The sequence below is a fragment of the Acipenser ruthenus genome, chromosome 11, assembly GCF_902713425.1.
Source record: "Acipenser ruthenus chromosome 11, fAciRut3.2 maternal haplotype, whole genome shotgun sequence".
Lineage (NCBI taxonomy): Eukaryota > Metazoa > Chordata > Actinopteri > Acipenseriformes > Acipenseridae > Acipenser > Acipenser ruthenus.
Window position 1 is genome coordinate 40471470 of NC_081199.1, and position 16928 is coordinate 40488397.

General features: G+C 39.9%; 1 protein-coding gene across 2 annotated transcripts in view; it reads right to left on the reverse strand.

Moving 5' to 3' along the window:
* Positions 1 to 720: 720 nt before the first annotated feature.
* The window catches only part of tmeff2a (transmembrane protein with EGF-like and two follistatin-like domains 2a), a 60083-nt gene continuing 43875 nt past the window's right edge, over positions 721 to 16928 (reverse strand). Inside the window, exons 6-11 of one of the 2 annotated variants that reach the window (XM_034043707.3) lie at positions 14344 to 14492; positions 13522 to 13569; positions 12334 to 12472; positions 9144 to 9302; positions 7908 to 7965; positions 721 to 1086 (exon numbers count right to left, since the gene is read on the reverse strand). In XM_034043707.3, the coding sequence (XP_033899598.1) occupies positions 922 to 1086; positions 7908 to 7965; positions 9144 to 9302; positions 12334 to 12472; positions 13522 to 13569; positions 14344 to 14492 (718 nt within the window). In that variant the 3' untranslated portion in view covers positions 721 to 921. The remainder of the gene's footprint in view (positions 1087 to 7907; positions 7966 to 9143; positions 9303 to 12333; positions 12473 to 13521; positions 13570 to 14343; positions 14493 to 16928) is intronic. The other variant, XM_034043708.3, reaches the window with a different exon arrangement.

A 16928-nucleotide genomic window follows, 5' to 3' on the forward strand; every position in this document is an offset into this window, starting at 1 on the left:
TTGCATTGATTGGTGTATAATGTCCAGCATTATAGTATTGATTACGGGTTTATGTGCTGCTTTGGGATGCAGACAGCAGTCTTAACCTAATACCTTATAATGTGATAAAGCACAGTGAAAGCATGGCAAAGCATAGGTAATCATTGTAAAGCACACACAGGTATGGTAAAGCATATTTAGAAACATGACAACTCATAATAAACTATGGTAAATACATAGTATAAAGTATTTTAGAAGTGAGGCTGTAAAACTGAAGCACATTCTAAATACCTGCCTGAATTACTAATAGAGCACATGATATACTCACCAGGTTTCTATAAATGAAACTGCTAAAAAGGCTTGAAACATTTATTATAAATAAATAAATACAGAAACATTTAATTTCAGGCAATAATGGAGAATAAAATGTTTTAAAATCGTATAATGTAAAATACCCTTCTATTCACCCTTATCAAAGTTTACCACAGTATTTTTTAACTTATAGCATGCCTTTCCCAAGATTACACTATGCATTTACCATAGTTTTTATTAATATACTTCCCCATACCTCTCTGTGCTTTACAATGCCTGCCTATGCTTTCCCGTGCTTTCACTGTGCTTTATTACACTTTACTGTGCTTTTACTATGGGAAACCTTTAAAAGGACAGAGCAGAGAAAATCCACAAGTGAAAACACATCAGTGACATGACCGAACACAAGCAAAAATAAAGCACTGCAAAGACAGATTGTTTGTGATATAAATTATTTATTTACATTACAGAAAAAACCCCATCAAGACAATGTATAACTATTTGATCTATATCCATACATAATCAAATATAGCTGTAGTATCATGTACTGTAATCATTGGTGTAGTTTACCACAAATGCAAGGCAACACGTGTTAATCCTGCCCTGGCACCCTCCGCCAGTGTGTCCAGCTCAGAGCAGTCCGTGGTGGGGGGGTACAGGGTAGGTGCTGTTTACTCTTCTTGCACGATCACATGGTCCTAAATCAACCGGGTCGAAGCTCGCGTCGTATTGTCCGAACTGTAATGCGTCGCGTTTTGTTTCTGTCGGTTTATTCTGCTGCTTCTTGGGCATTTTCTGTGGGGGAAAAAATATATATATATATATTTTGTTAATTGAGCTATGCACAGGCAGACCAGGGTTCCTGCCTAGGGTTACCAGGCGTCCCAGGAAAACAGGACTTATCCCACTTATCAGTCTTCATTTTTTTTTGTCCCGGTCAGAAAGAGTAAAAATGTTAAATCATCCTGGTTTTGCTAAACTGTAAACAGAGTAATTTATTAGGTTGTGTCAGCGCCACAAAAACAAAATCTTCTGGATCATTTCTTTAATAATTGCTATTCTGTTTGACTTCCTGGACCCTTTAAACTTTATATCTTGCTAGTGCCACCAGCCAAGGTAGCCTTTTAAGTCAGTCCCAATTGTGTCCTGATTAATACAGCCATCAGTATAACTGATTTACTGACTGACTTACTACATACACACACATATAGTTATAATCTGCAGTAAATACACCCAGTACTTTGCTTTTGAATTATGATTGTGTTATTATATACAGTTACTTTAACTGCTTCAGAGTTGCAAGAGCTTTGATGAAGTGAATTCAACTAAAAGTCCTGTTTTACCACTCTGGAAATCTGGTAACCCTAAGCCTTTTTTCTGCAACAATTGAAGAGATTCCATATGTACTGCAAAGCAGGCTCATGCACATGGAGATTTCTCTCGAATCCTTTCCCATACACCTGTCTAAGGATTCTGAAAAAATCGCTCCTGATCCTAGATATGGATCCTAGATATGAATGTTACTTTGGGCTCAGGGAATCACAGGCAGTGCCCAGAAACATTTCGAGTGCTTCTTTTTAAATGTTTTATGCCCCTATAAAAACTTTGCCTTAGTAAATGCATAGCAAAGTGTAACTTTCTGACAGCACAAAACAGCTGTAATGGGAAAACCCTTATACAAGTGTAATGAAGCACAGTGAAAGCATGGCAAAGCATAAGAAAGCATTGTAAAGCATTGTAAAGCCCAGAGAGGTACGGTAACGCATATAATTGCATAATATAAACCATGGAAAAAGCATGGGAAACTGCAAAATGACTGTGGTAAAATGTATGTGTTGGAAATGATGCACTGAAGTCACTAGTGCCTATAAGCTATTAAACTAAACTACCCTTCATAGGCTGTGGTACTGTTTCCTCTCCTCTCTAAATAATACTCTTTAGTTTCTCTGTATTTCAAATATATAGGGCCCCATGAGGGCAAATATACAGATAGTGGACAAAAAAATGGAAACACCTGGGTAAATGAGGGACACCAAGTATACTGAAAGCAAGGGCTTCCACACAAGTGTGGCTCATACATTAATTAAGCAAATAACATCCCAGCATGTTTAGCGTCATGTATAAAAATGCTGGACAGGCCTGGTTGCCTATAATTATGGCTAGCATGGCTGCAAGAGGAGACCTCAGTGACTTTGAAAGAGGGGTGATTGTTGGGGCGCGTTTGGCAGGAGCTTCAGTGACCAACGGTGTCTAAGGTGATGTCGGCATGGAACTCCGAGGGAAAGACATCATCAGCAAAGGGCAACAGTGGGCAGAAGCGCATACTCCAGGATCGTGATATCCGTGCATTAATTCAAAGTGCAAGGCAAAACAGGCAAGCTGCAAATTTCATCCTGGGGCGCGAGCAGCCAGTTTAATCAAAAATTGTCCGCCGAGAACTCCACAGAGCGGGATACCATAGTGGCCCAACACCCTATTAAGTGACTTTACATTGGTGTTTCCATTTTTTTGTCCACTACCTATATATATATATATATATATATACAGTGTGTATATATATATAATTATTAAAATAATGACTTTTCAGTTTATCAATGACCTTTTCTTCATTTCTGTTCTTTTCATCTATATATAATAATATATAAAAGTATGCTCTTTTGAGGGTTAGTGGTTAGGGTTCGGGTTAATAAAGAGGCAGTGGATCTAAAATGATAATGAATCCCAATTTAACAGATAAAAAAAACCCCAAAACAAACAGAAACGTATATATTGTTGTTACCATGTCAAATATGAGTTGTAGGTACAGTATTTCCTGAAAAATACCATCTGCAAAACCAAGACATTCTTTTATTTTACTGTCTAACACAGGAATGTAAAGAAAGTTTTCTACCTGGTGAAGCTTACCAATATGAGGAATGTACTAAACTGAAACTAACAAATCCTATTTTAGTAGCCAGCCGCAATTGTGTTAAAAGCCTGTGATTCAGGCCACACACACTCCCCTTGCACTTTCACTGCAATTGCTCCTGATCTGCACTTAAAGTCTCCTTTACCACCAGGAGCAGATTAGTGTTTCACAACCCCAGTTGACTGTGCTGTCTGCCCTTTAAAGAAGCTGGCTGATGACTCAAGGTTCAAAACAATCGCAGACGCAAAGGGCACATTTTCAGAGGAGTAAAATCATTTTAATGGAAAGAAACTACCTGTAATAGCTGAACTGCTTCCTCCTGAAACGCACTTGCTTTTTTCATGTTTTATTGGCCTGTGTCCCTTATTGCTTCAAATTAGGGCGTTTTGCCCTTTATAAAGATCTTCAATGAAAACAATGAAAGGTGTTTCATGGTCTGAGGACTGATTTTATTAAATGTCATATTGTGCATTGCTCTCTGTGCTGGGCTCTGTCTTTGTAAATGGCTGTAAATGGATTTCTGCTATATTAATATCTGCAGTTAATCAGATCAGGCTCATTTGCAGTAACAGCTTCATGAAAGTGATCAGGTAATCTGGAGCAGGCACATGCATTGAAAAATGGGTATTGATAACCTTTACTTCTATATCTTTTGTAAACCTTTAAAGTAAATTGCTAACTTTTTTAAAAGATCTATTTATTCAAGATGGGACAGGCTAATTTAATCCAATTTAAAATGAAAACAGAAGAAATCCCAAAAGGGTTTGCTCTCTAGAACACAACATATCTTTAAAGATGGTTGACATCAGAGTTTTAATGACAGGTGCTTGAAGATTTGAATTGACACTTCAGGTTTCAATGTTTAGTGGATCTAGCTATAACTTTATGAAACCTGATTCTGATGCTTGTAAAATTACTAAATATCCGGTCATGCTTTATTGAACGGGCTCTTCAGATATCCCTTTATTGAACGGGCTCTTCAGATATCCAGTCATGATTTATTGAACGGGCTCTCCAGATATCCGGTCATGCTTTATTGAATGGGCTCTTCAGATATCCGGCCATGCGTTATTGAACGGGCTCTTCAGATATCCCTTTATTGAACGGGCTCTTCAGATATTTGGTCATGCTTTATTGAATGGGCTCTCCAGATATCCAGTTATGCTTTATTGAACAGGCTCTTCAGATGTCCCTTTATGAACAGGCTCTTCAGATATCCCTTTATTGAACGGGCTCTTCAGATATCCGGTCATGCTTTATTGAATGGGCTCTTCAGATATCCATTTATTGAATGGGCTTTTCAGATATCCCTTTATTGAACAGACTCTTCAGATATCTGGCCATGCTTTATTGAATGGGCTCTTCAGATATCCGGTCATGCTTTATTGAACAGGCTCTTGAGATATCTGGCCATGCTTTATTGAACGGGCTCTTGAGATATCTGGTCATGCTTTATTGAACGGGCTCTTCAGATATCCGGTCATGGTTTATTGAATGGGCTCTTCAGATATCTGGCCATGCTTTATTGAACGGGCTCTTGAGATATCCGGTCATGCTTTATTGAACAGGCTCTTCAGATACCCGGTCATGCTTTATTGAATGGGCACTTTTTTATATTTATTACCGGTTAACAACCATGCTTACTAACATATTAACAGATGCAGTTATTTTGTTGTTGTTAATGGGTAGTTAATATATAGTGTGGCAGAATTAATTACCCTATCTGACCCCCCATCCTAGGAGTGAGGGTGATTTGGGACCCTAATACCTGCTGCACAGGATATCAACTTGCAGTGTTAGTATTACGGTGGGATAAATGAGCTTTAGTCTGGAAACCAAAACAACCTGCAGGAAAACAGCCTTACAAGGAAGTTATTATGTGAAAGCGAGACACTGACCTTGATAACCTTTTACCACAGTCAATAAATCAAATGTTGAGCACGATTTAATTTGATGCAATTAACACACCATTGATCTGTGCTCTCCCAGAATAATTAACTAAGTGCTTGAATCTGTTCTGTACGTTAATCCTGGTGTACATCAAGTCAGTCGAGCACAGAGGGCATACACTGAAAAGTAAGTTAAGGACACATCGTGCTAGAAAGGGATGAGCCATCCACTGTAGAAGTTTACCACAGTAAATTTGCTCGGTAATCTTGCAGTGTTACCATGCTTTTCCCATAGGGCCCTATTCACAAAACTGTAAGGACAGTTGTAATGACTTTATCACAATGCTTTTTACGCAAAAACATGTATGTTTAAGACATGTTTGAGGCAGGTGAGAAAACGTGCTTTCCTACTGCGCTGACAAATTTTGAAAAAAGGCCAAAAAGCCAAAAGCATCTTATCCTCCAACAGCTGAGTGGTGAAGAAACCCAGAGTGCTGTAAACAGACGGGAGGAGGAAAAAGGCTGGTTGGATTTCAATAAAGAGACGGTATATTTACAGAGATGTTAATAAGTCTTGGAAAAGGGTTGTCCCCAGATGCATTGTTAAAAAAGATTATTGCAGGAGAAACCCCCACGACGGGCTTGTTTACAGGTGCTTAAGTGCACTGGGGGACACTTCTCATTTCTATAAAGGTCACCGTGCTAATACATCTCTCCTGATTGTGCAGCGGGGAATTCCAACTCTGAAGGGATGATTAGGTGCTGGCTGTAGCCGTTATAATTTACGCACCCTGGGAGTGCTGCAATTGTTGTGCGCTGGTGTGCGCGGGGCTGGCAGAGTATAAAGTGAGCCCTCGAGGACTGGCTAATGCTACGGAGGCAGACGGTTGTTGAGATTTTTTCTTTAAAAAATGTAAATAAGAAATTCTAACAAACCGCACGTTAAAGAGAATAATTGGTTGCTGGAAAAGCAGAACTGCTACATTAGTTTGCAATACCATTGTGTATAAAATATTCTTTTAAAGCAGAACTGCTACATTAGTTTGCAATACCATTGTGTATAAAATATTCTTTTAAATACTGTGCAACACCACCGTTTAAAAAATGTAGCTGTTCCTACCTGGTACCTAACCCCTTCCTTTGTTGTAGGGCAGATTTACTCCAATCAGACAATGTGTCCTACAGCACAGGAAGTGATTACTGGGGGTTCCAGGAGTCTGTAACGCTGTATCAGAAAAATCTACTGGACATATCCTGAAAAAAAGATGCCAAAAACTAACCATGTTCAGCGCAATAAGAGGTTAATCAAAGGTAAAGGAATGGCGTTTAATGCTTTGCTTAGCACTAGAGGACATACTGTGCAATACACACCTGGACATTTGTATCTCAAAGCTGCTAAAGAGCTTTAGAATTGCTATAGAGACTGGCATATGTTACATATAGGGTTGCCACCTGGCCCCATAATTCCGGAACACTGCGAGACAGAACAGGATTTTGAAGTTGCCTTTAAACTGAAGGAAATCAACACGTGATTTGAGTGCTAAACCTTTGCTAAATTGATTCTGTTGATTAATTATCTCGAGGCAGCATGACAATACAATAATAGATTTTAACACCTAAATAAATAAATAAGTACCATCATCAATATTTATCAGTGGGGCTTGCGAAGCAAGAGTCCCCACTTTAAATCTTCCACATACTTCTGCTTCTTCTTCTTCTTCTTCTTCTTCTTCTTCTTCTTCCTCTTCTTCCTCTTCTTCTTCTTCTTCCTCTTCTTCCTCTTCTTCTTCTTCTTCTTCTTTGGCACACTACTCCTCTTACACCGTTTAAGCTAGAAACGCTGTTTAAACTTTAAAACGTGTAGACCGGTCTGGAATAGTGTACTTGTATACAACTTTTTGATAAATTTTATACTTTTTAAACTATTAAGCTTTTTGTCCTTTTTTTGTCCATCTTCATTCACTTTAATGGGACTTTTTTCAACATTCTAAAGCTCCCCATTGTTTAAATTTATTGTAAACAATGTAACTTTTGACACAAATCAGCTACTTTGACCACTTTCCCAACAAGTAAGAATCCTCCTCGACTTCTCTGCTATTCAAATCTAAAATCAAAACAGACATAACTTTTACCAATCAAGAGGTACAGCTGTTTTAGTAACCGCATCGACTACATTTTCTCTAACTTTTTATGAACAACTGAAATTATGACCACTTTCCCTAAAGCAAGCCCCACAACTTTACTTGTAAAGTTACCATCTAGTTTATTTTATTAATAGTTTTAAAATATATATATATATTTTAAAGTTTCTTTATAGATTCTAATAGTATATCGCCTTCTCCCATTCAAATCATTAATATTGAGCAGCTGTTCACTATTCCTGACATCAGACAGCATGAACACCTGATCAGTGTTATTATTTAATTGGGAGAGTCAGTGTAAATTAGGGCTATAGATTACTAATTAACAGGATATAAATAGCAACTTTTAAATATTGATAATTGAAATACTAATTTTACAAAATAAAAAAGTATCTTGAATAAACTTACACACATATTTATTCAAGATGCTTTTTTTTATTTTGTAAGATTTGTATTAACACAATGATTTGGATAATTAAGAAGCAGTATAAATTAAGTGTTTAGTGCTCAATTCACGTGTTTATTTCTTTCAGTTTAAGGGCAACTTAAAAAACCCTGTCCTGTCCCAAAGTGTTCTAGAATTATGGGGCCAGGTGGCAACCCTAGTTACATAGGGAGGGGAGGGGGGTGGTGGTGGATGGGTTTGTAATGATTTGTGAAGTCAGTCCGCCCTCATACCTTGTTAGCTGTGCAGGAAGTTGGCTTAACAGGAGGGCTGTGGTGTCTGCATCCCCAGCTGCAGGGATAACAAAGTGCAGTAGACAACACCAACAAACAAACCGAGTGAGCATTCCTTAAGAAACTCCTTAACAGCCTAGTGTGCTGGATAAGAATGAGAAGAAAAAACAGCTTCCAGCTGGGTCCTTCTGACTAACCTGCACACACAAAAACTCACCTATGTGTTTGTATTCCTGTTCTCAAAGGTATACGGTTGCACGGTTTAAGTTTACATTGAAAGGTATTCTTTGAAGTATCAGTCTAATTTAATGACTTTAAAGAACAGCTGATTTAAATAACACAAGCGCTAACTCCATACCATATTAATATGGGTGATTCACAATAAAATGACAGTGGAAAACTGTATCTGCTGCACTACGTCAATCCAAAAGAACATCTTTGAATGTAAAAACAAACCAACGGCAGAGACGTTTGTGGACAGCACAGAAGCTACGCAAACACCAGCTGACTGTTAGTGTAGCCCGGCTGTGATTCAGCACAAATGTGCTGCTGTGTCTAAGAATGCACCAGGGAATCTAGCACAAATAAAGCCTAATGCTTTTCAGACATTGGTAAAGAACGCTAGTTGAAACTGTTTGCCAAAAAACCTGTTCAGTTCTAGTAAAAAGAAGCATAATCATCTTAAAGGCTCTAACAATGATTCCAAGCTCCTGTGAATAATATATATATATATATATATATATATATATATATATATATATATATATATATATATATATATATATATATATAATATGCACTTTGCTACATTCACCAGAAAATGTGAATTCAAATAAAGAATGAGAAGCTGCTGCAGTGACAAAAGCAGCACAAGAGAATGTGAGTCGTTTGTTTTAAGCTTTACAGTTACTATCAGAATAAAAATGTAACGTTTCAACAGATAAATTCATAAAAACAAACAATGATGACCATAGAATTTACTCACAGTGTGGAATGTATGTAATTGATCATTGAACGTAAGCACGTGACTGGATGTTTTGGGGGGTGTTTACTCACTACTGTACACACCAACATTGAAGAACTCCCTGTAACTTCACTTCTAAACTTTCTTTTTTTCCAGTTTGCCAGGGCTTACCAGTGATGACTAACTGTTTAATATGCAGAAATTGCCGTGAAACGCGTGCCATGAAAAGGTGTGCAGGCAATGTCCCTGGCTTTGTGCTGCAGTGTGCTTACCGCGTGATACACAGCACCACGACGCAGATGATGGCCACCTGCACAGCCCCGATGATGGAGGCGATCAGGACGTAGCGCAGCTTTCCGGCTCCTGGGACCACGTACAGCACGTTGAAGTCCTTCTTGTCACAGTGTGCCCCGCTGAAGCCAGTGTCACACCTGGGGGGAGGAGAGGAGCGAGGCATGTTACAAGGGTGCAACACATACTTCAGTCAGGAAACTAAATTAGGGATAAGAGATTTTTATTGTCAGGGACTGTAAGTTGGACTGTAAGTTGTACTTTTTCTAACAAAGAGTAGTAGTGGGTGTATGGAATGGTTTTCCAAGCCAAGCTGCACTTTACCTCAGCATTTTTGCACAGCATATTTTTGCAGTTTTACCATTCTTTTCCTATGGTTATACAGTACTGTGCATTTTCTATAGTTTACCCTGGTTTGCCATGTTTATTAATATGCTTTACCATACCTCGCAGTTGTTTACAATGCTTACCTAGGCTTTACCATGCTTTCACTATGCTATATTACACTTTGCTATGCTTTTACAATGAGAAGCTTTTATAAGGGTGTTGCTGCTGATTCATTGGGATTCAAGTGCCATCTGGGTGAGGTTTGGCTGCAGAATGTATTTCATCTAGAGACTAGTTCCTCTAGCTGTATGCTGTATGAATAGCATCGGTGCATTGGCCTGTTACTGTTAAATGGAGAAGGACCCTGTGTAATTTGACATCCGCGTGAGCACTGTGAAGGGCATGAGGTATGGACAATGGTTTCAGACATCAGCTTAGTAAGGAAGGGTGAATAAAAGGGCTATGTGAAGACGAGTTTGTAACAGTGCGAATGAGAACTGCCACTGAATCAGAGCTGCAGAATGTGGACGATAGTTCACGGGGCATCTTTAAGGGCTGAAAACTAGTAGACAGACAGAACAGACATGACTGAGCTTCCTCCGCGGTCTGGGAGCAAGATACCCATGAGAGCAAGAGGTTCCGGTACGGTTTGAACCGAAGAACATATAACACATGGAGAGTCCCTTTACTGCTCGGAGGACCACGTTCTAGTGGCCTGGGGAGACGCGGCTACCCATAGGGACGGAAAGGTCGCAGGCCTGGAATAAGAAAGATTTAGACAGGGCCGGCACCAGGTGGCGACCTCGTGTTTGAGGTCGCGCTGGCGTCCGGTGCCTGGTGACATGCCCCGAAGGAACCTGTGAATAGGAGGCCGGAGCTAAGACATATAGCTGGCTAGAGGAGAACCCACATAGGGGCAAAAAGCGCATAAGTACAGTGTGTGGCCGGGGGTCCCCTCTGGCTCCTGAGAGAACCTCTGCCGTGTAGGTGTATGGGTGGCCCTGCCGTACCCGAGGCAGGGGGTGTAGGGCAGTAGTGTGGAGTTGTGGTTAGGGCTCTGGACTCTTGACCGGAGGGTTGTGGGTTCAATCCCCAGTGGGGGACACTGCTGTTGTACCCTTGAGCAAGGTACTTTACCTAGATTGCTCCAGTGAAAACCCAACTGTATAAATGGTAATTGTATGTAAAAAATAATGTGATATCTATATAATGTGAAATTATGTACAATGTGCTATCTTGTAACAATTGTAAGTCACCCTGGATAAGGGTGTCTGCTAAGAAATAAATACTAATAATGATAATCAATGTAAAGAGGGTGTGAGCTCACTGCCCCCCCCCAAAGGGAGCCCTGTGCATTGCTTGCGGTATAGAAGAAAGAGGAGGAGGAGAGAGAAAACAAATGCAAGACATAGACCGGAATTAGAATCGTACTTATATAGGTGAATATAGATTGACAGATAAGATAGCCAAAGAGAAGCTCCCGCTCTACCCACCCGAGACTGACGAATCGGCGGGGGGCAGCTCTGGAGCCAGGCTTTAAGACGGAGCTTGGGAGTGGAGGCAGAACCCCTGCTCATCTGGACTAACGGGAGGACTGGATTGAGACAGGATTGAGGTAGGAAATGGAGATCGTAGTGAGAGAGGAGCCCTCTCTGACTCCCCCCCGAATGTTTGCCTTTAGGCTGACAATTAAGTGCACAGATGGCTAGTGTAGCTCAGGGTTGGAATAAATCTCTTCCCTGCAGGAGGGGGTCTTGTTGAGCATGCCTCTGGAAACAACTCCGACCTCTGCTTAATGTTGCTTCTCACTAGTTTTAAAAAGTCAGTCACAAATATTCTTTATACGTATTCTTACAAGCTCGCAATCTGTAGTTGTCTTCTGAGCTCCTACTTCTCCCCACATTCACTGTGCCGCTGTAAGCGAGGAGAGGTTTGTGGGTCACTATTCTTCCCTAATCTCTTGCTCATACAGCCAGATCTCTGGTTTCAAAATGCCTGACCAGTTCCCTTACCTTTTCTCATTCCCCCTTTCAAGTCACGCTCAAGACTTTTTGGGGCTCTGGGTTGAGCACCACTTAACTGCCCCCAGGAATGTGGAATGAAGCTGAAGACTCTCTCATTCTGCCTAGCATTTTCTACTAACCTGGCCTGTTGATCTAATTGACATTTCATTCATTTGTCACTTTAGATAAGAAAACTGATTTGGTATGCAATGGTCTTTCCAGAGCTAGTTCCAAATGCAGATACGTAATCACTTGTTTAAGGGACCAAGTCAAAGAGGTCAACGCCTGCACTGCAGACTTTATTCTGTGGGGCTCAAGTGAACACTGTGATCCTTTAGTTAATAAGCCAATTATAGCCCTGGGAAGTTCAGTTTCACACAGCGTTTTAAAACGGTCTCAGGAGAGGCCATGATTTACACCACCTGCAGAGATCTCATCACCACATCTCACCTGCACTGTCACAATGTTTCTTACTTCAGAACCCCTGAATGCCATCGTAATTTCAAATGCCTTTAAATAGTAAATGTCCTATTCTGTGATCTTGTTACCTTCTCTACTTGTTTACAGTATTTTACTTAGTATGGTCCGTTATGGCTATATCACTGACTTCAGGTAAACTCTACTGTACATCACAGGCAGAATCAATAGAGCCTATCCGTCCGAAATGGGGGCTTGCATGGATATTTACCTCTGACTTTGATCCTTTCCAGTAAAAGGTTTGACCATGGTCTTTTGCATGGTAATTGGGCTGTTTTGCTGAGTTATTTCTCATGGTTATATTAAAAATGTCCCATGGTTTAACATGGTTTTCCATGCTTCTTAATCCAGCTCTGTACAGTACCTGCAGGAGGGCTGCAGCAGGTCTCCAGGGTATTCGCACTTCCCGTTGATGCAGTAGTCTGAGTAGCGCTCTGGACACGGGATGTACAGCCCTCGAGCCGTCTCCTTGGCAGCCTTCTCCTCTTTTATCCAGCTCTCATCTGTGTGAAGACAGCAGCTTGTTTATTAAGTACGCATTCAGCATTAGCTTCAAAGAGAATTTCTACGTGACACTAAAATTAGCTATACTAAATGTAACTATTTATTATAAAAAAAAAACTCTGACCTCTCGTAATAGGGGATATGAGTTTGTATCATCTCATACAATGTAATACATAAATCATAGGAATATAAGTGTAGTGCAATCTGCCTATGTCAGACTCTTAGAGTTAGAATGCTATGCTTTTGAACCCTGTTAGACAGTGCAGTCCTTCAGACTGAAATGAAAATAACTTTAACAAGCCTGATGCTTTTTCCATCAGGGACAGAGCTACAGAGACAGACAGATGTTTGTTCTTTTTTGATAAGCAAGCTGAGTTATGGCTTTTTAAAAGAAAGAGGAAACAAAAAAAAAAAACATTATCATTAGTTTGATTAGTTTCCTTGGGAATGAATGATCCTTTTAATTAAGATAAAAAAGCTGTTCTTTTTCATGAATTCTGGGGCGTTTCAGTTATCAGTGTAATTCCCTGACTATACAAAGCTGTTTATCAGTCTGTCCTTTCAATCCTCCATACGCTCTGTTGCCAAGAGATTTAAAACAAGAATTTGGAAGCTGGAATGGCATGGCTTGCACAGAGGCAGATAAGAGGCACTCTGTTTACAGTGTGCCATTTTTTTCAGTAGTTCAGGGCGACCACCACATCTACCCTTATAAAAGTTTACCGCTGGATTTTTGCAGTTTTACCACGTTATTCCCATGTTTATACTATACATTTACCATAGTATATCACGTTTATTAATATTCTTTACCATACCTCGCTGGTCTTTATAATGCTTACCCATGCTTTCACTGTGCTTTATTACATTTTACTATGCTTTTAATATGTTAAACCTTTGTAAGGAACCCCCCCACCCCCTCCCTGGTAGTGGCACGCTTTTTGGAAAGGACTTTGTCTTAGTGGGACACAGAGTGGCACAGAGTGCAATATTCGGTTCTGTTGAAGAACTCTTTGAATGCTCTGCATTGCTGCAGGCAACAGCAACATACCTGTGGTATCTGTGCGTGCATAATGTCCGTCTCCAGTGGTTATGTTATCTGTGAATGCCGAGAATAAATACATTTAACAACATGGTCATCTATTTGGTTGAAATCAGCTTCAGTGAAAGAAGCTGCAATGACAATGCTTGAGCCTGTATTGCATATACAGTATACTGTAATATGCTATGTATACATTCACTGGCTTCTCATACAGTGTGCTGTAATACACTATGTATACATATACTGGCTTCTCATTAAGCAATGCCATCCTTCAGTACATCAATCACTGGCTGACAGCTGTCAATAACAGAGGAAACACTGATGGATATTTTCCCAATGTGTTCAAAGTTTAAGAGTGCAGTACAATTGATAACCAGGCACCTTACTGGAAGACTTTAAAGCTGGAATCCCTTTGTGGGGATCTGATGGATGTGATGGGAAGAATATTTTTATTTTTCCATCAGATGCCCTTAATGGAATATCTACTGCTTTATAATGCATGCATCTCTTTGTACAGAAGATGTACTGTATTGTTAATGTAAAAAGAAAAAAGCAGTTGAGTATTTGAGTTTCTTGGCAGTTTTATAACGTTAAAATATATTTATTTATCCATAATAAAAAACAAAGCGAAGCTGGTGTTTAATCACACTGATGAAGTCATTACCAGAATAATGTTTGTCTACCTGGCTTTTTTTCTTATCGTTTTTTAAGTTAATCGATGAACAAAATAATTTTACAGGACAAAACTGGCAGAATACATTTCTTATCATTTTTAAGGTTTCTCTTTGCCTTTGCTCTCCAAGCAGGACCCCCTATCATTCTGGCACTCACCTTGACATCTACCCAGGTACTTCATCTCAATCCTCTCCTGCCTTTGACAGGAAGCCTCCTTCACCTGACACGGGTTATCATAGGACTTGCCATCAGAGGCGCAGACGGGATTGAAGCTGATGTGAGAGCAGTCGATGTTGCAAACACACCTAAACAAGGAGCAAGAGACACAGAGAGAGAGACAGAGGGAGAGGGAGTCACATCTGTGAGCTTGGCACATGTCAGCTTCACTTGGGGAGGGTCGCTCTGCAGTGCAAGGTCAGGTACAGTAAAGAGGCCCTGGGGAGAAGCCTGGAAGGGGGGTGGGGGGGGGGGGGGGGTGCAGAGTGTTATTGATATCAAGCTGTACACTACAGGGGGGTCTGGCAGGGACAGCGGACAGCTCCATTACAAGGGTGAGCTGCTTCTGCAACTGTAGCAAGCCAGGAGCCAGAGAGGGTTACAGCAGATCAATTATCATACGTATAATATGGGATAATACGGTCAGAGCATTAGCTTTGCAGTAATCAATGCTTTTTAGGCAACACTGTTATGCGATTTGTAGTTTACAGGTCAGCCACTCAGCACGACAGGAGATATCGCCTGCTTTCAAAGTGGAATTCAATGCATGCTGTGCACGACAAGTCTGCTTTTATAATGAGGAGCATCCCTTATTTTATAGACCAGTCCTATCTATCTATCTATCTATCTATCTATCTATCTATCTATCTATCTATCTATCTATCTATCTATCTATCTATCTATCTATATATACATATCAGTGTAGGATGCTATTTGTCTTGACATTGACATTTGAGAAATATAAAATATAAAACCAACTGTATCCTAAATAATCATTTGCACCATAGTCTACTGCCTCACTTCATATACAGTACCTGATTTTTTAAGATAACATTTTAAAGTCTGTAATACTACAAAGTACAGTAACACTGGATGTTCAAAGTATTCAACAATATACAGTAACGTGACAAAAAAATACTTTACTTTATAATAAATGTGTGATAAATCATATTTTTTACGATGATAAGAGGAAGTTCCTGCTTGCCTGGACTAACACATGCCACCCAAGCTGTTGAAATGTTCTATTGGTACCAAATTCTGCCTTGAGAAAGTATGCATGTGCTCAGATTTGAACCTTGGGCAGCTCCATTCTGTGTCCAAGTCCAGCGCAGCCTAACACAACGTCCTTGGAATCTGATTCAAGAGCCTTTTCCACTTTGCAGAGCACGCTGCTCATTTATAGCAGTGTGGGGAGGAGATACACTGAAGCACTGACAGTTGTTTATTAGCTTCATAGAAGCATTTGCTTTCAGTCACTATATATTAACGTTAATGCTGGGATATGTTATTTTTCAGCGCTGGCAATCTATTACATTGTAAGCTCATTTTATTCTTTAAATAAACAAGCATCACTTCAATGCCGTTCTGACAAAGCCCTGATTTAGATACCTCTTAATAATTGAAAAGGGAGGAGAGTTTCACGCTGTATTTATTTAAAATAAAGCAATGAGTTGACTTTTTACTGTACAGTAGATCAACAGTGACACCTTATTACGGGCCTCCGAATAATTGAATTGGCATGGTAATTTAATTTATTTTTATTATTAGGAATATTATTATTACAATATGGTACATTTGCAATGCAATGATGTCATGGTTCAAGAGGGATTTGCAAACCCTTGAGAATGCCAATCATAGCTGAAAGTGCATTTTTATTATGTGCAATGGTTTAATAATGTAGATCTTTCTTTGGGTACAATGCCCTGCCTAGGGAATTCAAATGCCTGCAATACATTTCATTCTAGAGTGTGAGTGCTGCAGATTTCACCTCCGGTCACTACTCCCCCCTGTTCATGCAAGGCTATGGCAGGGCAGTCGATTCTGCTTTTATTAAATGTCTCTGTTAGTTTCAGAACACAAATTACATTAATCCTGCTTCTGGAAATTAATGATGTCCTGGTCTCTGTTCACTCTGCTCTTACTTAAATCAACATCTTTTTTGAAAAAATCTACAGTCTCCTATTGACAAATCAGGGTGATTACATAAACACAGATAGATCCAAACACCATTATCTGTGAACTAGTAAAGGGCTTTATTAGATCACCCGATGCCCCACCGGGATCAGTCACAGCTTCATTCTGTTATAGAATATTACAGCAATATTGCATCAGTGACCTATCTGGGGTGATTGATGGGACTGTAAAATACTCTACAAAAAATCTACAGGGGCAGGACACAAGGGAACTGAATCCTGATGGTCAGAAGTGAAACATTAGTGAAACCACCTTTATTTCTGGCCTCTATTACAACAAACAGAGCCTAGCCTGTTTCTTTTCAGTTCTGCTGCTATTTGGACTGGCACATGATTCCTGCTTCACAGCCCTGTCACCACTGACACAAAGCAATAAAAAGGAGCCTGTCTGTATAAATACAGACAACACCGCGGTTTAAAAGCCTCTCAATAAAACGAATGGCGCTTCATATCCTGTGGGTTCATCAGCCGAGCCATGGCGAGATTTTTTGGGACTGATCTATGAATAGCTAGCAGACAGACACCATCGGCACAGCAGGAAGGCTTGATTGA